The following is a 22526-nucleotide window of genomic DNA, read 5'->3' as shown; positions in this document are numbered from 1 at the left end:
AGGTGTACTACCTATACTTTTAATATCAGCAAAAATAAAAATGTCTAAGAAACCTGTCGTATGGAGGGTAGGCAATCTGGCTGTCCCAGTTGCACAAGACCTAAACAACGTGACCAGGAGTACAAATTATCAGGACACCAGGTTATCTACTTTGCCAGACACTATCAGTTTTACAAAGTCTGGCCTTTATTCTATGCCTCTACCAAAATCTCTTCTCTTTTTCAATCCAGACAAAAGAAGATTGTTTTGACAGATGCTTGTATCCAAATGTTTATCATCTCTTAAAACTTGCCGTGGTGTCCCCCCTGCTGATAAACACCCAGAAAATGGATTTGAAGGGCTACTGTTCTGATACCTAGGATATTTAATGAGACGTGGTGGTGAAGTTGTTAGAATGTGGTATTGCAGACTAACTCTGCTGACTGTTGGCAGTTCGAGTCTCTCTGGCTCAAGGTTGACTCAGCCTTCCCTCCTTCTGAGGTGGGTAAAATGAAGACCCAGATTGTTGGGGACAAGAGGCTGACTCTGCCAACCGCTTAGAGGGCTATAAAGCAATGTGAAGCGGGATATAAGTCTAAGTCCTATTGCTAAGTGCTATTTATCTTTAGTGCCTCACGGGGTTCTTATCTGGTCTCCTATTTGTTTAATGTGGAACTGCTGAGACAGAACATGGAATGCTGATAATACGAATTCTATTGCCTCTTAACATCTAATTCTGAAGAAGCAATAATTGCCTGTGAACGTTTCCTAAACTTAATAATGGATGAGGGAAAAACAACCCCGGAATTAAATCCAAACAAAACCGAGGTGCTATTGGTATGGAGAATGTTGCATGAAGGGATTGAAGCTAAGTCCATTTTGGATAAGGATGCATATCCCGAGAAAGAACAGGATGCCAATTTGGGAGTGCCTTTTGGCCTCCGGTTATGATGAGGTTTCCAAATAACAACTACAGCAGGGACACCCCATACAGACACCCCTCTGATGAGCCGCTGAGGCCAGGGAGCGGCTCCTGGCTGTCATCCTGCCCCTGAAGCTCCGAACTAATGAAATTCAGTAAGATTGGAATTTGGAATAGCCAATAAGTTGAATTAGAAGTAATTTAGAGTAAAATATTATGAAATTAGTAGAAAACCCTAGTGGAGAGATCAACAGACACAGCCAGTCCAAGGATAGGACTGAGTCTAAGCTGGGAGGAGCTAGCACGGAAGGCGTGACTTATCATTTGGTAGACTCAGTCCTATTGGATACTGACCAAGATAACCCATGTCTGGATGATGTCTCCACCTACTGGGAGAATTACAAGTATACAAATTGTAACTCTTCATGAGCTGGACAGCCTTAGCAATACAGCCCATCCGCAGCCTTTCTTAACTACTGCTTGGTGCATTTCAGGCTGCTCCTGAAGTGTCCAGAAAATGCAGCTAACACAAAATGCAACAGCAAGATTGAAAGTCAGAAGCTGGTAAATTCCTAGTGTGGCTTTACTGAAAGTTTTGCCCAGCACTGCTAGATACAGTTTAAGATGCTGACATTGGCCTTAAAAGCCCTAAATGGCTTAAGCACTATCTGAAGGGGAGGCCATTTTTAGGGTCCCCCTTTCAGAACCTCATATATCTAATAACATTCCTGTCAGGCCCTTGGGGAAACAAAATGCTTTTTAATTTTATCTCCTTTTAAACGGTAGCAATTTATGCTTTATAATTTCTAATTTTGGAAGCAGTCTTGAATAGGAAGGATACACTTTAAATCCAATAACAAATCTAATAACAAAACACATAAAACCATCCCTACATCAATTCACAATTCTGGACAGTCTAATTCCCAAAACATTTTAAAAAATACCTGCTACTTGGGATGGATCCACCAACATATGCTTGGAAACTGTAATGAGTTTGCTAAGTAAATGAACTGTCATTTCTTGGGTCGACACAGAGGTGAAGCCCTTCAGGAATAACTGCTGAAGGCCTGGAAAGTTATTCCATTTTAATTTACTCTGCATCTGTTCAATCCTCTCCCTGCTCTCAGGTTTATCCAGAGGCAAATGAACAAGAAGTTTATTGAGGAGCCTGAGAGCCAAGAGGTATTCATATTCATAATCTGATTCCAGCAAAGAGGCTGCAATCCAGAATATGGTGGCCATCAGATTGACAGGATCAGTAGTAGGTTGCACATCGTGCAATCCTCCCTCTTTCAGGGAGGAAAGGCTTCTAGTCCTTGCTAAGCTGTTGGAGTGATTTATTCTTCCATCCATTATATCCAGCGTGTTGCTCCTCCGTCGGTCATTCTTCCTTTCACCTATCAAACTCAGCCGCAAAGAATTGCTTTTCATGTGACTGTAATAGCCTACAAAGTTGCCAGAGTTACCACGACTTGTGCTTAGGTTTATCTGACCGGTGCTTTTTCTGTTTACTGCATATTTGTTCCCTAGTAATGGGTCATAATAGGAAGCACTAAAACGAAAAGAGAATATGGCACGTAAAAATCACATTCCTCACCCCAAAACCATTAAGATTAATAATTAAGAAAAAAGTTGATAACATCCCTCAGTTTCAAATACAGAGAAGTAACATTAAGGTAAAGGTTCCCCTCGCACATATGTGTTAGTCGTTCCTGACTCTAGGGGGCGGTGCTCATCTCTGTTTCAAAGCTGAAGAGCCAGTGCTGTCCGAAGACATCTCCGTGGTCATGTAGCCGGCATGGCTAAACACTGAAGGTGCACGGAACACTGTTACCTTCCCACCAAAGATGGTCTCTATTTTTCTACTTGCATTTTTACATGCTTTCAAACTGCTAGGTTGGCAGAAGCTGGGACAAGTAACGGGAGCTCACTCCGTTACACGGTGCTAGGGATTCGAACCGCCAAACTGCCGACCTTTCTGATCGACAAGCTCAGTGTCTTAGCCTCCGCGTCCCTAGAAGTTACATTACTTCTCTTTTAATCAAGAATGCTACACATTAATAATAAAAAAGATACACCTTTTTCACTTGTTTCAAAAAAGGGAAGGGGACTGACCTTCTGGGAGTGTTTTTCAGAGCTTATGAAAAGGTGTATTTTCAATACTTATATCCTCCATTTTATAACTATGACCACCTAAGGCCATTTACAAATAAGACTAGAAAATTGATAAAGCAGCATTGGTTAGCTGCCACTCTCAAGGACAGGAGTTCTGTTAAGAATTCTGAACAATGTAACAGGACTAAAACTCCAAAGTTTCTCCAAATATCTTTTTACTGACCAGTACGCATTTCTTGTATCTGTTGTACAAATGAGCTGCAAGGTTTTCTTAAACATGCTTTCTCTTCATCTTGAAAAAGAGACTCCCACAAAATGTAACATGGTAGGAGAGCTATGTTAACCCATGGTAGTTTAAAATCAAAAGAATTTGATGGCATTTTAAAAAACTTAGTAAAACACATTTATTCATGAACAGCAGCTCACATCATCATCCATATGGGGTGGCTTAACTGATGTAGAATATAAATGAGTTTAATGACCATTGTGATGTATTTAACAGCCATTGAAAAAATAAAGTTGGGTTATGGTCATGTGACGACTTGATTTATGACCACCCCCACTTACAATGAAAGTTCCAGTCCTGATTGTGGTTGTAAGTCAAGGAGTGCCTGTATTACCGACTAGGTACATATAAGATTGCAAATAATTTTTAGTATTCAGAAATTACTAGTTTTATTAAGTGGGTCTGAGTAGATTTTATTTAGTTCAGAATATATTGGTCAGAAAGAGGAAGTAAATATACTAGGAGAGTGGTCCCCAACTTTTCTGGCACAAGGGATCGGTTTTGTGGAAGAGAGTTTTTCTATGGACTGGAGTGGTGCTGGTCTCACATGCAATCTAGATCCTGTGCATGTGCAGATGAAGCTTTGCTTGTTCACCCACTATCTGCATGGACTGGTTCCTAACATGCCACGGACCGGTACCATCCAGGGATTGGGAATACTTGTACTGAGCCACTGTACAAAGCAAATAAATTTGCTTCCTAAAATTCATTAACTGCTTAAGTCATTTTTTTTTTACATTTTTGAACTTTCAAGTAGAATAACACAATGAAAAAAAAAGGAAATGGAAAAACTTAAAAATGGAATGTTCATGATTGGCAACTAAACTATTCAAATTACATATTGCATTTTTATTTAAATCATAGACATCTTATTTTTAGTAATGTCTGCATGACCTTGCTGCTTTCATTGTAACAAAAGTAGCATGTCAAAACGAGCTCCATTCCAGCATGTACAAAAGGAACATGACTTAAGTTATTGCGGCCACTGCTGTTGTCAACCTGCCACTCCTTGACCCTTACTGCAGACACTGGCATTTAAACACCCCACTTTAAATAGAGGCATGCCAATGAGTGAAAGGCGCATATATTCCCAATGATTTGAAAGAAAGTCTAGCCCAAATATTGTAAAAAGAATTTCAGATGCATACTACAGAAAGCTATCACAAAAAAGTCTTACTGGGAAAGTGCAGTGAGAAGATCGTAATGCTTCATGGTGTCTGCCAATGTATCCACAGCTGACTCCAATGTAAGAAGCAGTTCGATGACAAAACCCTATAAACAGCAAATCAGCACACAGGCAATTTATAAACCAGATACATTGAAAAGCATTAAAACTCAAGTAACCGTATTAATGTTTCATTGATAAAATACAATATTCAATATATATATTTCAACAGAACAGGCTGGCGAATACTCCTTGCCCTTGTGGCAATCCTGCCTAGCACCCATCTGTTTTCCTTATTTTTCTACAACTGTATGTACTCACAAAAGCATTCTTACAGATCTTATTCTATCCATCTAATAAGGTAGACACGGTCCACAAATGTTTATGTGAAAATAGATCGATCATTTCCAGGTTGATCTAGAGCAGGGGTTTCAAACTCAAGGCCCAGGGGCCAAATCTGGCCCGCGGGGTGCTTAGATCTGGCCCATTGGTAGGCCTCGAAATAACAAAGGATTGGCCTGCGGTGCCTCTGTTAGGGCATGAGGGTCCATGCACCACTGGAGGAGAGACAGGATGGATGCTTCCTGCTGGACAAAATGGGATGTATGTGGGGAACACACAGCCCCCCCCCCCCGTTCCCCATTTTGTCTGGCAGGTTGCTGCAGGAGGCGCCCATCCCGTCTCCCCGCCTCCCTGGCCAGCCTGCGGAGGACAACTACAATGCTGATCTGACCCTTGAAGAAATCCAGTTTGGTACCCCTGATCTAGAGCTTCTTTAACATTTTGAATGAATAAATCACAGTCTGAGAGTGGATTAAGTAACATGTACCTATAGGTAAGCTACCGAGAACTTGCTTTTTGTAATATGCATAAAGTTACAGTACAATTTTCATCCATTCGTGCCTCAAAAATGGGAGAAAGTCATGCTATTGATTTTTACCAGGCATCAGAGGCTCTAAGAAGCAGGAAGTAGGGAGTTTGTGTCTGTAAATCATTTTAGGATCACAAATTATCTGACACTAGTGCAATTATTTTTTTGACTGCAAAAAAACTAACAATCTATAACTTTTAAAAGTTCAAAGTGATTTGTTATGATGCCATGCTCTATAAATATGTAATATTCCCCAGGCATAAATCTTCATTTAGTGTTCAACTCAAAATTATTGGTTTGTAATTTTTTTGAAAAGCGAAATACCTGAGCTTCTTCTCCCGCATCTCCAACAGTTTCTACAAGCCTGGAGAGAATATCAGAAAGCGTATTTGCTGAAAGAGGCTGTTTCAGTGCTCTGAAAATCTGAAAAGACCTTCCAGCATAGTGTCGAGAAGAGCAAGAAAGTGCAGTCTGCAGAGCAACATCACTAAGATGCTGCTCCAGCTGGAATCCAACTGCAAGAAAAAATAAACATTAATAGTGCCTAAAATTAATTATCAATCAATCAAAATAGAGCTGGAAGGGACCTTGGAGGTCTTCTAGTCCAACCCCCTGCTCAAGCAGGAGACCCTAAACCATTTCAGACAAGGGGCTGTCCAGTTTCTTCCTAAAGACCTCCAGTGATGAAGTACCCACAAGGTCTGAGGGCAAGCTGTTCTATTGCTGAATTGTCCTCCCTGTTAGGAAGTTTCTCCTCAATTCCAGGCTGCTTCTTTCCTTGATTAGTTTCCATCCATTGTTTCTTGTCCTGCCTACAGGTGCTTTGGTAAATAAGTTGACCTCCTCTTTGTGGCAACCTCTCAAATACTGGAATGCTGCTATTATGTCCCCTTTAGTCCTTCTTTTCTCTAGACTAGTCAAACACAAATCCTGCATTATATGAAGTATGCATTATGTGTATTAGTGTATTATGACATTTATTTTAGCAAAATGTACAGAAACATATTGAACAGTTATTTTTATTTTGGAAGAGGAAAATCTAAATGAAACATGTTCCTTCTTTAAACTGCTAAATTTACAACATGTACGGATCATAGCAAATTGAAAGTTTTCAAAACATACCTGAACTTGACTGTTTGAATACAGAAACAACATGCTTTAGAAATATAGTTAACAGATCAGCACTCTTTATGCTTGGATTCTTTGCTGAAACATCTTCATGATTCCAAAGTGGCCCACGTTTTCTACAAATAGAAAAAAATAATCAAACCAGAAACTCATTTGTTAAAAATAATTCATTATCTGCATTGAAGCCTTATGTTTTAATTCCGATTATTTATCAAGCACCTCTTTTAGAAGAGTAATAGCTTTTCAAATATAAAAAACATGCTTGCTTTTACAAATAATCATAGATATTCGTTGTTACAAGTTAAATTGCTACATTATTTTCTAAAACAAACTCTGCCATTAAATTTAAGCACAGGATTCAAGAAGCCCTAACCATAATTTCGTCCTACAAGAAAGGTAAAAGTTTTACTTCTAAAATTTACGAAGTGAGGCAATCCATTCTTAACAAAATTCACTAAGATACCATTTCCATGGAACCAAAAGCTCAGTAATGCTGAATATTTCACAGTATTATGAAATTATATTGAGCAAGAGCTCAGCACATTTTTGAAAATATTCGCATTTCTATACAGTTGAGTAAATGCCATCATTTAAATGTTACCTTGAAGTAATAAACTCCATAAGTGACTTCATTTTTTCATCTTGTTCTCCTGAAAGATCAACTTCATTGAGAATGGTGCTTTGCATCTGAGAAATGGCAGCGCTTGTATTTCCTAAACTGATGCTAGAAGAGGTAGAACTTGAACTGAGTCCTGAGTCTGTCATTGGAGAGGGCTGGTGATCTGGTATAAAATCATTAACACCTAAATACAGAAAGACATAATTACCATTCTTAAAATCTTCACACTGACATTCCAAAAATTCCAGAACATATTCTGATTTCTTTATACTTCATTATTTTAGCCCAATATTAGCCCAGCTTAAGAAAACTGCTATTTCAAACTTTGAATATTTTAAATTTGGAGTGTTTCATGCATCCCTACAACATCCCATTGTAGGGAAGAAGCCCAATCTGGTACATTTTGTGTACAGCTACCCCAAATAAGCTTTTTGGGAAAACAGAAAGATGTAAGATCAGTCTTATTTAATACATATGAATAACATTAAAAAATGGACATACATGATTAACAATTCTACATAATTATATTTAATAGTGAGGTGCTGCCACCTGCTGAAAAATATTAGTGTCATGTACCAAAAAAGGATTGCAAAATGAAATAAATTTCTAGCTGAACAACCTATGAGCCCACTGCATCCCTTTCTATATTCACTATACAGGGAAAACTGTTTGCAATACTATTTATTAAAAACTGACTCTGAATTCATTACTATAAATAAAATATTTAAAAAATTGTTTGGAAAAAATATCCTATACTGGAACTGGGAATTAAGAATTCTTCAAACAATTCTATTAACAGACTATTAAATTTTTGAAACAGTGACGCTTTACTCTATTGCATTAGTCTGCTCTTCAAAAATAAAATGAACTATTAATTATTATGTGCAAACCTTCTAGTTGTATCCCTTGTGATGCCAATTCTAGTCTAGTTTTTATCTCCCCCTGTCTGTTCAATAACTCTTTGTATGTAACAATTTTTCCCGTGTTAATTAAATTTGGGTGTATGTATGCTTCCATCGTAGATAGCCAAATGGGTATTTCAGTATAGTGGGAGTATTTAATTTTGTTCCATAATAATAACAGGGACTGTCTGATGTAGTGCCTATAAAAATATTTATGTGCAGATCCCTTTTCATACCATAGGAAGGCATGCCATCCTGCTTGGAGGTCATGACCTTCCAAATTGAGTAATCTTTTATTTCTCAACATTATCCATTCTTTTAACCATGTTAGAATGGCTGCAGTATAATAAAGTTCCCAATCCGGTACGCCAAATCCTCCTTTTTCTTTAGTATTTTGCATAGCTTTGAGTTTTATTCTTGGTTTTTTTCCCCAGCCATATAAATTTAGAAACCAATTGATTCAAAATCTTTAAAAAACCTTTTTCTAATTTAATGGGAATGTTCTGAAACAGTTATAAGTGCGAATCCAGGTTAGCCAATGGCATCTTTTGTTGGAAACCAATAAAATTGCTGGAAACATCACAAATTGTGTTCATTTGACCAGAGGATGCTAAAATTGACTGTTGGCAGTTGCCAAGTGCCCAAATCGCAATCACATGAGTGCTGGGGTAGGGTAACAGTGGTAAGTATGAATTTTGGTTGCAACTGACTTTTTTAAAAGGTCGCTGTTAATCCAAACCGTTGTTAAGTGAACAGTGGTAAGTTGAGGACTACTAGTTTTATTTTCATTGTTATGCACACAGGGCGCTTTAAGTCTTGTTGAACTGCCCCCCCCCACCCCAATGGTCTCCCGATTACCATGTGCCCTATTTAGAAGACTGACAGTACCTGTGAAGACGCAATCCAAATGTGCTATTTGTTTGATGGTGAGCACCCGAGGTTCATTAAACTCCTTGTTCCTGAGAAGGATCGAAGCCACATCCTGGACACTGCTGTTAGAGCCCATCACTACCAACAAATGCAACAGGAGGCGTTTACAGTGTTCATATACTTCTGGATGGTGATGATCTAGACCTACATCCAAGGGGCAAAATGCATATAATCAAATTATGTATGTGTATGTTACTGTTGCTAATGAATTAAATGTTCATTTAAAAGGAACATGCCTAGTCCCATTCGCTATTTACTGTTGTCATACACTCAAGAGATAAGAATTCTTACAAAATTATTTTTCCTTACTTGTTACGGTATACTTATTTTTATTAAATATAAAAGCAATTGTTCTTCCTGAGACGTCAGTCTTTTAGGCCATTGCTATGCTGACTGAAAATTTGGGCAACCCTTGCTCTTCAAATTGGGTTTATTTTAAATAAAATTATCCCTGGGGTATTAAACATTTTACCTGCAAGACCATAAAATGTGGTAATTAACAATGCTTCCCAATTTTAATAGAAGCTTACTTACCTATAAAAATGGCATGAAGCAAGAGATGCAAGTAATTTCCCCAATCTACCTTTACACTATGGTCAATTATTAGGTCAGTCAACAGAATCACTGCTATGTTACACCTATAAACCAAAGAAGAGATATTAATTAAGTTAATGGGATGTGTGTGTCAGCGGAACGTATTGAAATGATAAAATACAATTTAAAAATCAGCATCATAGTTACGTAACTATTTACATTAGAATTGCTACTATTCAAACAAATTTGGTCCTCTTAGGACAGATTGACAATAATATTAAAAGATTTAAGGTATTTTAAGATATATATTATGGTAACTACGACAATGATCTGTTTCTCACTTATTAAATAAATAGATAGATGATAATAAAAGAAGTATTAGTTGTCTCAATAAAGAAGTAAAGATGCTTAATGCCAGCACAACTCAGAGCATAAAGAAATATAAAGCAAAACTGCCCTGCATAGTATGGCTGAGATGAAGAGGCTACTGTATGAAGGCATTAAGCAGGGGAAATAAATTATTCATATCTAGAGATACAGGAGGCACAACATTCAATGTTTATATAGTTTAAAGGTAAAGGTTCCCCTTGCACATATGTGCTAGTCGTTCCCGACTAGGGGGCAGTGCTCATCTCCATTTCAAAGCCAAAAAACCAGCGCTGTCTGAAGACGTCTCCGTGGTCGTGTGGCCGGCATGACTAAACGCCGAAGGTGCACGGAACGCTGTTACCTTCCCACCAAAGGTGGTTCCTATTTTTCTACTTGCATTTTTTACATACTTTCGAACTGCTAGGTTGACAGAAGCTGGGACAAGTAACAGGAGCTCACTCTCTTACGGGGCACTAGGGATTCGAATTGCTGAATTTTCAATCAACAAGCTCAGCATCTTAGCCACTACATCCCTATCTTATACAGCTTAGATCAGCTAATAAAAGGCCAGAAAAATAATAAGAGTCTTGTGGAAAGATTCCTTCTATACAAGTTACCAAAACAATTAAAAATAAAAAAGGCTTCTGTCTTGAAATACAAACTGTGAAGATTCCATTCTCAAAAAACACGGATAATTGGAAGCAGGATGAGTCATTTCCCCACAAATCTTATACATTTCTTAGAAGAAAGACACAACCTCTTAATTTCTTCCTTTCTTTTCCTGAAAGGAAAGTACTGTGCTACAATCTCTTTTAGGTACTTCATATTCAGAGGGATTTGGGAGTGTCTTATTTATATTGCTTACCTATGAAGAGACATGCCTGGAGATGATGTTTCGGGCAAATAATCCACCAACGGTGACCAACAACCCCCTGAAGGTGGAAAAGGTAATGGCTCTCCTTCATTGTGTTCCATCACTTTAAGTCGCCAGCTTGAATACAATGGCATCGAATCACCTGTCAAAAGTATTATTATCTTGAATTAGATATTTCAACTGTATATAGTTATATTAATTGAAATATATTATTTTCAAATATGCATGCTGTATTTTCTGTATTTCCCATACTTAGTTAACATTGTCTTGTATTCCAAAATTTTGGGTGTATTCAGGATTCACTACATAAAAATAGTATTTACATACAGGTATTCTTTGCCAAGTAACATAATAGTGTCCCCCAAAGTACAGTACAAAGAAAAATTAAACAATTCAGCAGATGGGCTTTAGCTGAATGAACATAACTTTCGTTGCCACAACACATAAATGATAATAGATTTTTCTACAAAGTTTATCAGTTAACAAAATTCGTGCATGTAACAGTTAAACCTTGGATTGTTTAAAGAAAATGAAAGATTGAACTACTTTTTTCTTCTTCATATGAGCCTCCTGAACTGCTGCTGTATCGAGATTCTAGCCGGTGATGCTGGCGGTTCAGATTACTGTTCAATCCACTATAGATATCCAGATGGATGTAGCTAAAGGAATAAACACAGTAATAGTGTTATCAAAGACCACATTTCTATTCTTCCATGTACCTAGAATGTTTATCCAATCAAACGTGTTATTAAAAATAATTTATGTGCCCTTTATTTCATAAAAACTATTCAGCCTAAACCGCAGATAAATGTACTACAGTATGAGAACCTAACCAGCTAGTAGTCAGAATGGAGGAACCCTAAGAAGTGAGCCTGCCGTGTCTTCCCTGTTCATAACAGTCCTGAAAATAACAAGAACCCAGAGTCTAAAAGAGAGTGGAAAACTAGTAATGTAATATCAAATCACAGATAAAGCCCCGAGATACAGTAGGAAACACAGAATCTCCAATTGCTGACTTGGTGGAAAATTTAGCTGAAGTACATTCAATATTTATAAAATCAAGGAAAACCCACAAAAAAAAATATGAGCAAGAAAACTCAGATAAATAAATCCAGCCGTTCTAAATTTATTGGTTTTATATAATGACTTGATTTTCAAAACATTGATTTTATTTACTACTTATATGAAGAGTTAGTAGCAAAAATAGAAGGCACAGTCGAAAAAGACTATCGTAGGCCAACAAGATATGGAAGGCTTGAGATCTCAGACTCAGAGACTGTCTGGGTCTTTAAACCCTGGCCTTTTTCCCCACTTTGGGGTAGCAGCTTGACAATTCCTACTGCCACTATCTATCTTCCAGAAGGTTCCTTCTATAGCTGTGATGGCGAACCTAAGGCACGCATGCCACAGTTGGCACGCGTAGCCATTTCTGACGGCATGCAAAGCGTTGTCCTGTCAGGTCCAGCGCGTATGCGCACACTGGCCATCTGAATTTCGGCCTTGATTTTCTGCCGTTTTTCACCCCTGGAGGGTGAAAAATGGCCCAACATGCAAACCGGAACTTTGGGAATGGACATCCGGTTTGCGTGTTGGGCATTTTTCGCCCTCCCCGGGCCCCTAGAAAGCCTCTGGAGCAGTGGTGGGTTCCGGATCCCATCGTAACTGGTACGCTGCAATGGAGCCGGGAGTCCACTACATGCGTACCCACCGCCCTGCGACGCTCCAGATGCTCAGTAGTGCGTCGCGCAGATGCCATACGCTGTACGCAAATGGCCCGTTAGTTTAAAAAGAGGTAAGAAACGAGGGTGGGCCCAATATAAACACCGTTCTGGTGTGGTGGCTGCTGCTCCCAGCAGCCACCGGTATGCCCGTACCGGGGCGTACCACCCAGAATCCACCACTGCTCTGGAGCCTGGAAAGGGCAAAAAACGGACCTACTGGTCCCACCAGAAGTCAGAAAATGGGCCGTTTCTGGCCTCCGGGGGGGGGGAGGCCATTTTCGCCCTCCCCAGGCTCTAAGAAAGCCATGCACAGGGTAGTAGGGGGGTCACGCGCTCATGCGCAAGAGGCGCGGCACAGGGGGGCATTAAATTATGGGGGTGGGCAAGCGAACATGCGCACATGTCCTAAAATTGTTGTGTAAGAGTTATAAGGTTCTCACATTTTGTTCTGCCTTTCTCATGATTAAAAGCTAAAAATGGAAAAAAGAAATAATTTATATAATATACCCTCATGTGTAGAAAGAAGCATGTGGTTAGCCATGCCTTTCCTTGCCGGGCAGACCAATTTCACATTAGATAAGCCAAATATTTTAAAAATATAATGACAAGAAATTATTATTATGTTTTATATATTTAAAAAGTAAATGTTCAAACTTGAAGGAGATAAGTACAAAGCTAGCAGTTCACAGTTTACAATTAAAATAATACAAAAGGCAAACAATATCCTTCTCTGCTAAAATAAAGCTTGCTGTCAAGAGAGTGTGTGCTTCAATTTCTTAGAGTGTGATAAAATTATAAATACATTTTATAGGTTTTATTGAACACATAAGATTCAACATTCCATGTTGTATGGAGAAACAAAAACATTAGATGTACACAGCCGTTAACCAGAATCCCTTTGAAAAAAATGTTCACACTATCTCAGTTACCTGGATGCCGGGCACACCCAAAATATAATCACAGGCAATATGGAAAAGCTTAGTTCCATGCTTTCTCCCAACTCAATTCCCACTCCTTCAGTTTTCTTAAACACCTCCCACCCACCCCAACCTTTTGGGCACCAGGAACTGATTCTATGGAGAGAGCTTTTTCCGCAGACCGAATGGGGCTTTGTCTGTTTATGCGGCCCAGTTTCTGGCATGCTGTGGCCCAGTGCCTGTCCACGGACCGTGGGCTGGAACCGCTGTCTTAAAAAGACAAGTCTCAAATTCTCTATTCCCACAATAGAGGGTAGGATCAGGTATCTCTTTTATCTACACGACAAAAAGCCAATTTGATAGGCTGGCATTCACAATACAAATACATACAGAGTCATTATCAGCGACTATATTATGCTGTCACCAACATCTAATGAAGTATCAGTTTAGGCACTATTAGTTAGACCTATGAAGGTTTTACTTAAAAAAAATATCAGCATTTCAAATATTATAAATCCTTCTTACCTTTCATCAATACTATCTTTTGTAAGCTTATTGTGATTACCATCTGTGGGTGCCACCATTGTATTGCTACTGGAAGTAGTTCCTGGAAATTAAGAGTGGTACATTTGCAATGAATGCAGTAATAACTGCAAGACAGAATTCCTGAAAGCTATTTGAAACTCTGATAAATCATCATAATTGCCACTACCACAGAACAATAATCCTCCCCAAATAATTTAGAGGTATTATACATAATTCTAAATAAAAGTACAATAATTTAAAAAGTTCTAAAATAATTTCACAAGGCAGGGTGTAATGGCTCTACTTAGCAGACTCCTGAAGTGATGTCTTCCACATGTTTTCAAAGACCAGTCCAGTGGTGGGATTCAATTTTTTTTACTACTGGTTCTGTGGGCGTGGCTTGGTGTGCGTGGCATGGCTTGGTGGGTGTGGCAGGGGAAGGGTACTGTAAACTCTCAATTCCCTCCCCATTTCAGGGGAAGGTTACTGCAAAATCCCCATTCCCTCCCGATCACCTGGGACTTAGGAGGCAGAGAATAGGGCCACTCAGTGGTGGTATTTAGCGGTTCTCCAAACTACTCAAAATATCTGCTACCGGTTCTCCAGAACTGGTCAGAACCTGCTGCATATCACCTCTGGACCAATCCACTGAGCAGTTAATGGTTCAGTGAAGGAATAAACCCTACTATTCAGCTAAGATGATTTCTGTGGTGTTGTGACCTGCTTTCTTTCATCTGTCTCCATTCTATGATTTCCATATGAACTCTGCTGAACAAGCTTCCTGCCAAATACACGTTATAGAATGAATTTTTGTCACAGAGTGATGGGGTTCATTTTGAATTAAAGGTATTTTTGGTTTGAAAGGTTGGCAATTGACCCAGCTAATCAGAAGGCTTTCACACTTTTCGCTCTTTCTTTTTTAAAATATATACAGTGAAGCTATTTATAACACAATTCAGGTGTCAGAATTATTTTTCTCTCTTAAGAGTCTATACCCCTCCAGCTGTCCTATTAACTGCTTTATTTCCTCTCCCTTCACACTACTCCATCCAGTTTCTGGGACTATCAAGAGAATAAAAATAAAAGAATATGCTGGATTACTGTTTATGTGTTTTGCCTGGATTTGCTCAATCAACCACCTTCTCCTGTGTTAAGGGAAGACCTTTTCTTTGGAAAGACCCTTTCTGCCAAGTCCTTCTTAGAGTCCAAGATGAAGATGTTGTCTTTTGGGGACTTCAGTTCCCTTCCTCCAGAGAAGGTGGCCACAGACTTTTCTTCCTCTGTCACCAGGAACCTACACCTGCTCTGCACATTCTTGTAACTTTACTCTCCAGCCACTCTTTTTCAGTCTCTCTGTGTCCACCACCACCCCTCTCATATATTTGTGGTCAGATTGGCAGGTAGAATTGAGAAGGTGGGTGCTCCCCTCAAGGCCTCCAGCACCTATACATCAGGTTGGACCAATGACTTCTGTGTCTACATCTCCCTATAAGAGCTCTGGCTAGCAGCCAGGTCAGCTCATTAGCCCCCACAACTGCCCTTCAGAGCCAGAACTGAAATGCTTCTCTTCTCTCTCCATTCGATGTCTCACACTGACAAAATAGGACTCATGCCAGGCTACTAAAAACCAAGTGCCAAAAGTTTATGTAAGACATAGAAGAAAAATTATAGTCTCCAGAGTCAAACAACTCTGCAATTTGCGCTAACTATTCCAACAAACTTTCTTTTTCTTAAATCGTCTCTTGTATGTCATTGGCTGTTTTACATAAAGTAAAGGTAAAGATTCCCCTTGCACATGTGTGCTAGTCATTCCCGACTCTAGGGGGCAATGCTCATCTCCATTTCAAAGCCGAAGAGCCAGCACTGTCCGAAGATGTCTCCATGGTCATGTGGCATGACTAGATGCCGAAGGCACACGGAACGCTGTTACCTTCCCACCAAAGGTGGCCCCAATTTTTCTACTTGCATTTTTTACATGCTTTCAAACTGCTAGGTTGGCAGAAGCTGGGACAAGTAACAGGAGCTCACTCCGTTATGCGGCGCTAGGGATTCGAACCGCCAAACTGCAGAACTTCTGATCAACAAGCTCAGTGTCTTAGCCACTGAGCCACCGCTTCCCCATCTGTTTTACATAAAGCATGCTAAAGAAAAAAAGCCTTGCAATGGCCAGCAGGAGATCGCTTCAAAGTTTAGACGTATAAACCAGTAGAATCATATACTGCTTCCTTTTTTTTCAACCATATATGGTAGGTTGCTAAAGCTACCTGCAACCAAGGGGATGGGACAGCCAAGCCCACTTTGAAATATTCATCCTGCTTTGGATCCAAACAGCTGGGCATCCCTGGATGTTACCCAAAAGCGAAGTGAAACTCTGTCCTGATAGGTTGAAAACAGTTTGATGTAATTGTCTCACCTGAGGTGACAGAAGGGATTTTGTAACTAGAAGTGATACGGTAATAGGGTGGATTATCCATATGTGTCACTCCAGAACTAACGGGATCAGTGAGCTGTAATTCGCTCACCAACTCTTCCAAAAGCTGCATGGTTTTATCTCTACCCAAGTAAACAATTACCTTCTTCACCTGCCATTCAAAGAGAAAATAAAAATCATTTAAGAATACTGTTAAATATACTAGAAAAATGGATTTTATATAACAATAACTTAATTTTACAAAACTGTAAATTTAGAAAATAATTGATTTTTTTATTGGCAGACAAATTATCCAAGCCGGTTCTTAAAGATAGTTAATAATTGACTTATAACTGTCTTTTAACTTATAACTAAAGAAACTGGACATTTGTCTAAAATGATACAAGGTTTCCTGCTCGAGCAGAGGGTTGGACTAGAAGACCTCCGAGGTCCCTTCCAAATCTATTATTCTATGTTCTATATTCTAATCATGTTTCATTATTTTTGAACCTGTGTTTGCTGGAAAAGCAAAACCATTATATCCCAACTTAATTCCGGTTGCATAGTTAAAGATTTAATATTTCACCACCTGAAATGTTTGATCATATGTTAATAGATTTCTTTTACACAAAGTTAATGAACGGTACAATTTTTAGAAATGTTTAATACTTAAACTTCTGCTGAAAATAACATTTTTAATAACCCAGTCTAATCTATATTTAACAGAGTAAATGAAGTAGAAGTCTGCATTTCAGTTTAAAAGTACCTTTACAGTTCCTAAATATTTCCTGACATGGAATTACTTTTGCTTAGAAATACTTAAAATGTTTGTATCCATTTTTAGACATGCTTATTTTTCAAACAAACATTCCAATGCTATGTAAAGACCAACATAAGGCCAAACATAGAAGGAATTGGCCCAGGATGATAGTGAGGTGGAGCTGGAATTTTACACCGTATATTCTCTATCTGCCCCCAATTCTTTCTTCCTTTTTGTCTCCCCCAAAGGTGCTTTTTTCAAGAAGCAACTGGACTTTGTTCTTCTTTGAAGACGTTTCACTTCTCATCCAAGAAACTTCTTCAGCTCTGACTGGATGGTGGGGAATGGAAGGATTTATATTTATATTTTCTCTCTCTCCTTTTTATACACAACTCAGGTGGTGAAGATATCTGATATTCCTTTTTCTTCCTATTTTCTCCACGACAGCCCTGTGAGGCAAGTTGGGCTGAGAGACAGGGACTGGCCTGGTTGCTCAGTCAATAGTCCTGTAGCCGGTTTTCCATCAGAAGTCCAGGAACTCAAACACCTAGTATGGTCCTTGTTGACCCAGGCAATGACTGCAGTTGGTTTTCTATATTTATGTCTTGTCATGGGACATTTTTATGGGAGAGACACTCTTTGTCTGACTCCTCTGATGTGACCTGTCCAGTACGGTTGAACTTCTGTCATAACTCTCATCTTCCTCAGAGCACACAAATCCCATAACCATGTTAAAGTAGTGCCTCACTGAGGGATAATTATTATAATAATTATAATAAATGGATGGTTCTATTTTCACTCTGCTTCAGCACAGACAACTACAACTAGTAACATGGTTAGACTAAAAGTGATTCTTAATTAAAACATTTATGCCTACTTACAGGTAGCCCTCGAGTTACAACCAGTCACTTAGCAACTGTTTGAAGTTATGAAAAAGGGGACTTATGACCCAGATCAAAGTTCTGAAGATCAGGCCCTAACGGCCACAGAAAAAATATAAAATTGGGTGGGCCCATTTTACAACCATTACGAATTATGACCATAATGCTGATAGGCTCCATGATAGTCATAAGTCGAAGACTACCTACATTTAATATATATGATTGCCCATTTCACTAGAGTGAGGAATAGGAAAATGTTCCACATAACTTACATAAGGCAAAAGGCTGGGTTCACTATTTACTCCACAAATGCTGATTAAAAAATGCAGAATTATTTTCAGATTCTTTGGCCAACTGTCTGCTAGAGTAATCCAAACGTTTTCAATCTCTGACCAAGCCACTTCATCACCATACTAGAAAACAAAGTTAAGATATGAATTATTTCTCTGTTTAATTATTAAATGCTCAAAGAGATATATAATGAAAACACTGGGCATAATTTAATGTATTTTATGCAGAAGGTAGTTCCACAATCTCAATGCTTTTTTCTCCCTAGTTTGCTTAAAAATTTGGTCTACTCTGGCTGCAATATTGCTTTTTCATGTTTAGTGCAACTTGCTGTGGCCCGCCAGCTGCCAGCAGAGCTGGCAACAGACTTGGACATTGAGGAGGTTGGGGAGGAAGTTGGGCCAGTTCTGGGGTCTGGGGAAGGCTCTGATGGATGCTCTGCGTTGGACGCAGAGATAGAGCCAGGGCCATCTGACATTTCCCAGCTACCAGAGAGGCAGCTGCCTTTGGAGGCTGAGGTAAGTGAGGAGGAAGAACAGCTGGGGCCTGTTCCAGATGCACATATGTGCAGAGCAGTTAGGAGAGGTGAACAACTGAGGACAAGGAGTCGACTTGGGAAGCAAAGCACACGTGGATGCTGAATGGCTCCTCCCTGGCTGGGGAATAAATAGAAGGAAAGGGGAGCGGTTGTCGTAGGAGACAACAGTTCATATTTCTGAAGATTTTGGTCATTATGTTTCATGAATCAAAACTTAATTTGCAGCTTTTCAGCTGGGAGTTCACTGCCTTGCAATTATTGCAAAGAAGTAATAAGGTCTGTTGCTGCATTTAACTCCTTGCAGGACTCTTGCTTTGACTTTTTGGTGGGTGAATGCCATTAATTCACAAGAGGTAAATAAAGAGGGTTTTTTCGTGACAAGGAGTCTGTTTCTTGCTTCTGCTAAGACTGGGTCAGAACAGAACTTAAATATACTTGTTTTTTCTTTTCTTTCTGTTCTCAAAAAATACAGTTTACACACATTAGCATTCCGCTAGTGACAAACTGAGGAAACAACAGCACTCTCAAAATAATCCATCAATTACCCAATGCTTGGTTCAATTTACCTTTGCTGTCATATACATTAGGTTGTTTAAAACTAAAGCAGTTGCCTGGGGTGATCCCCAACCTTCGCCTCTCAACCAGCGCCTGCTGTTCACCATCAGTTCTCTGTCTTTTAGAAGATCCTCTTCCTCTTCCTCTTGCCGTCGAATTGTGGGTAAAGGTTTCACATCCATTAATTCAATATTATTCATCCACGGCAGCAAATAGTGAAGCATCACCTGTCTTCCAGAAGGATGTGCTGTTTGAATTCTCTGGCTTACCTCTGTGTTTAATAATTTAAAGGTAAGAAAATATATATGTGTATGTTATCACAAAACTAATTTACTGGCAGCTATTTCAGCTTTTGGCCTTCCTGAAGTAACTATTGCTTTCATGTGAAAAGAAGAAAGAAAAGAAGGCCCTTTGTCAGATTGTGAGAAGAGAGTACGACCTTCCATTACAGGGTAAAGAGGCTAGAAGGAGATAAAAGGAAGGAAAGTCACATGGATTCTGATACCCGTATCTTTTGGATTGGAAAGTTGGTCTACAGCTTGATCCCTCCACCACCACTAATGCTACTGAAAATGGTCCCAGAGAAAAGAGAACTAGTCCAACACTGTGCCTCTCATTTCCCAATCCCCTGAACAGAGCTAGGAGGGTACCATGACTGATGGAAGTCAAAAGCTGCTAATACATGGGTGTCAAACACGATTTCATTAAGGGCCGCATAAGGGTTGTGCTTGACCATGGGGGCCTGGGGTGGGTGTGGCCAGGGTGGGCATGGGCAGCTTGACATCAATCATGTTGGAAGCGCCTGTGGTAGCTGGAGCGCTCTGCCAGTGAAAACGGGCTCTTGAGCTGTTTTCGGCTGGGACAGGCTCCTGCAACCCTCTGCCAGCAAAAACCGAGCTCAGGAAGGCTGCATGTTTTTGCTGGCAGAGGCACCACAGGCTGGTCCTTTGCTGTTTCCAGGGCGGCCCCACAGGTCAGATCTAAGTACTCTGCAGGCTGGATCTGGCACGCAGGCCTTGAGTTTGACACCCCTGCACTAAAAGATCAAGAAGAAACAGAATGCCAAAATTTGTAACCTTTCCCATACCTTTTCCCTTTGTAAAATATTAAAAAACCAATAAAACTTTGTTTAAAAAAAAAAAAAGAAGAAGAAGCAGAATGGATGCACAAGCATGATCAGGTTTGCCTCAATGCTACAAGCATGTTTGAATCCATACTGAAAGGACTCCAGATAATCATGCACAGAGAGCAATAACTACATATTAATTGCTTTAGAACAAGGCAGTATTATTAAATTGAGGATTATGTAGGATGATGCTTTGGTTTTAGCTTGACAAGTGTAACTTCACATTATATAAAAAGGCAAAGTATAGTTAACTGCTGACTGGTGGGCGAAGAAAGGAACAAAAGGGCAATGCATATCTGTACAGTGGTTACTTATAAGATGGGTTATGATTATTAGAGAATATAATAATTAGAGATTATGGATCATCACCATGGTACCAGTAATAGATATCATTTAGACCAGTGTTAAGAGAAAAAACTTGAAAATCACTATAATTTGGTTTTGATAGTACAATAATTCCAAATAAATATTAAGAAATATGCTTTTTAAGGAAATACATACCTGAAAATATTGCAAGAGTTAATTCTGGGTATGTTCTTGCTAATTCTTCTGAGAGCTGATAATAGGACACAGAATATAAATGTGGCAAAGGTGAAGGCTGACTCAATAGTCCATCAGTTCTCTGAACCTCCAGTTTATGAGCGTAGCGAAACATCTTAGGCTCTAAGATCTAAAAAAAATAAATGTATTCAATAAATCCAGATTACTAAACAGTATGAAATTACGGACTCACAGGGAGAGAGACAGAAAATGTTAACTATGTTAACTTTCTCACTTTTTTCTCACTGTGACTTAAAACATGAAATCAGCTTCTAAGTCTAACGCAGTCTAGGATAGGGCAATGTTTCTCAACCGTAACCACTTTAAAATGAGTGGACTTCAACTCCTAGAATCTTATCACCAGCTGGGGTTGAAAACCACTAGGATAGACACTTCCTCTATTTGACCATCCTGGAGGTTGCAAGGTACGTGGTGGAGAACGAGAAGGAACCATTGAGACTTTTTTCCCTTTTGATTTAGGATGAGCTCTGGGGAAGAATTTTATTTGAAAAGCTACATTTTTTTTCTTGCAGGAACATCTGATTTTGCCTCTGGATTATCTCCTTCCCCACAAAAAGGAAAATTTATATTTCTTTTTTTAAAAAAGAATTTTATTGGGTTTTTAAAATTTTGGGGGGAAAGGGGTAGGTGGATATACAAAAAAATTTTTTTGGGCAGCTCCATCATGCTAGAGGTAGGAATCTCTCCAATTCTCACAACTTTTTACAGAAAAAAAACAAAAGATAAAAGATAAGCAGAAACAGCATCTTATTATACATTGTATCAACCATGTGTTCAATCATCTCTTTTGCCACTTTCTAATATATCAACAATTAGAATGATATTCCAGATATATTTATTTTTGTGACCTGAGTCTTTCCCTTGCTGTTCCCTCCCCCCTGTCCCCAGGCGGAGCTGCAGCCCCTCCCTCCTTCATGTCTTGTGTGTTGTCGCCTTTTTCACTACTTCTTATATTTCCGTCCTCTAGGAGGGCACTATGTTTTTTAATGAAGGCCTCTGCCTCCACAACTGTGTTAATTCTAATTCTGTTTCCCTCCCAGAAGATCAGCATTCCTTCTGGCAATAAACATCTAAACCAAATTCCCTTATTATATAATTTCTTTGATAAGGAGGAATATTTCCTCTCTTATCTCTTATTTTTTATATAAAATGTATATTTCTGTGGGTTTTTAATTTTTAAGTCTCTGAAAGGCTGTTCATTACATTTTACCTCTTACGCACAGCCCAAATACAAATACAAAATACTCTAAAGGCTATGGAGAAGAAGAAAAAAACTATTCCCACTGAGCTAATCTGTGGAAACTTTCCTGAAATTAATTGCAGTGATACATGGTAGTATAAAACAGTTTTAAAATTTAAAAGCCTCAAACAAAAATACGTATGTACTGATAAAAACATTTCATACTAACTTGCAAAAGCTGCATAGCAACTTCATAGATAGCTCTAGAAGAATCAGCTGCTTTAAATAATATAAGATTGAGAAGAGTAACAGTATCACACTGGTAATCCCTATGAAGAAAAGAAAGTATTAATAGCCAAGTGGCTTAAAA

The 22526-nt window shown here is 39.0% G+C and overlaps 1 protein-coding gene across 4 annotated transcripts in view; it reads right to left on the bottom strand.

Moving 5' to 3' along the window:
• The window catches only part of FRYL (FRY like transcription coactivator), a 205934-nt gene that overhangs the window by 35460 nt on the left and 147948 nt on the right, over window positions 1–22526 (bottom strand). For all 4 annotated transcript variants that reach the window (XM_081959286.1, XM_081959283.1, XM_081959285.1 and 1 more), the window contains exons 31-45: window positions 22386–22485; window positions 20917–21085; window positions 19301–19560; window positions 18181–18321; window positions 16271–16439; window positions 13858–13939; window positions 11241–11353; window positions 10686–10836; window positions 9452–9555; window positions 8876–9061; window positions 7068–7269; window positions 6461–6582; window positions 5663–5853; window positions 4480–4574; window positions 1846–2453 (exon numbers count right to left, since the gene is read on the bottom strand). In XM_081959286.1, the coding sequence (XP_081815412.1) occupies window positions 1846–2453; window positions 4480–4574; window positions 5663–5853; window positions 6461–6582; window positions 7068–7269; window positions 8876–9061; window positions 9452–9555; window positions 10686–10836; window positions 11241–11353; window positions 13858–13939; window positions 16271–16439; window positions 18181–18321; window positions 19301–19560; window positions 20917–21085; window positions 22386–22485 (2693 nt within the window). The remainder of the gene's footprint in view (window positions 1–1845; window positions 2454–4479; window positions 4575–5662; window positions 5854–6460; window positions 6583–7067; window positions 7270–8875; window positions 9062–9451; window positions 9556–10685; window positions 10837–11240; window positions 11354–13857; window positions 13940–16270; window positions 16440–18180; window positions 18322–19300; window positions 19561–20916; window positions 21086–22385; window positions 22486–22526) is intronic.

Source organism: Natrix helvetica (assembly GCF_964273705.1).
Source record: "Natrix helvetica genome assembly, chromosome: 7".
Classification (NCBI taxonomy): Eukaryota; Metazoa; Chordata; class Lepidosauria; order Squamata; family Natricidae; genus Natrix; species Natrix helvetica.
The sequence above is the reverse complement of the archived record's forward strand: the minus strand, read 5'-3'. Positions and strand labels throughout refer to the sequence as shown.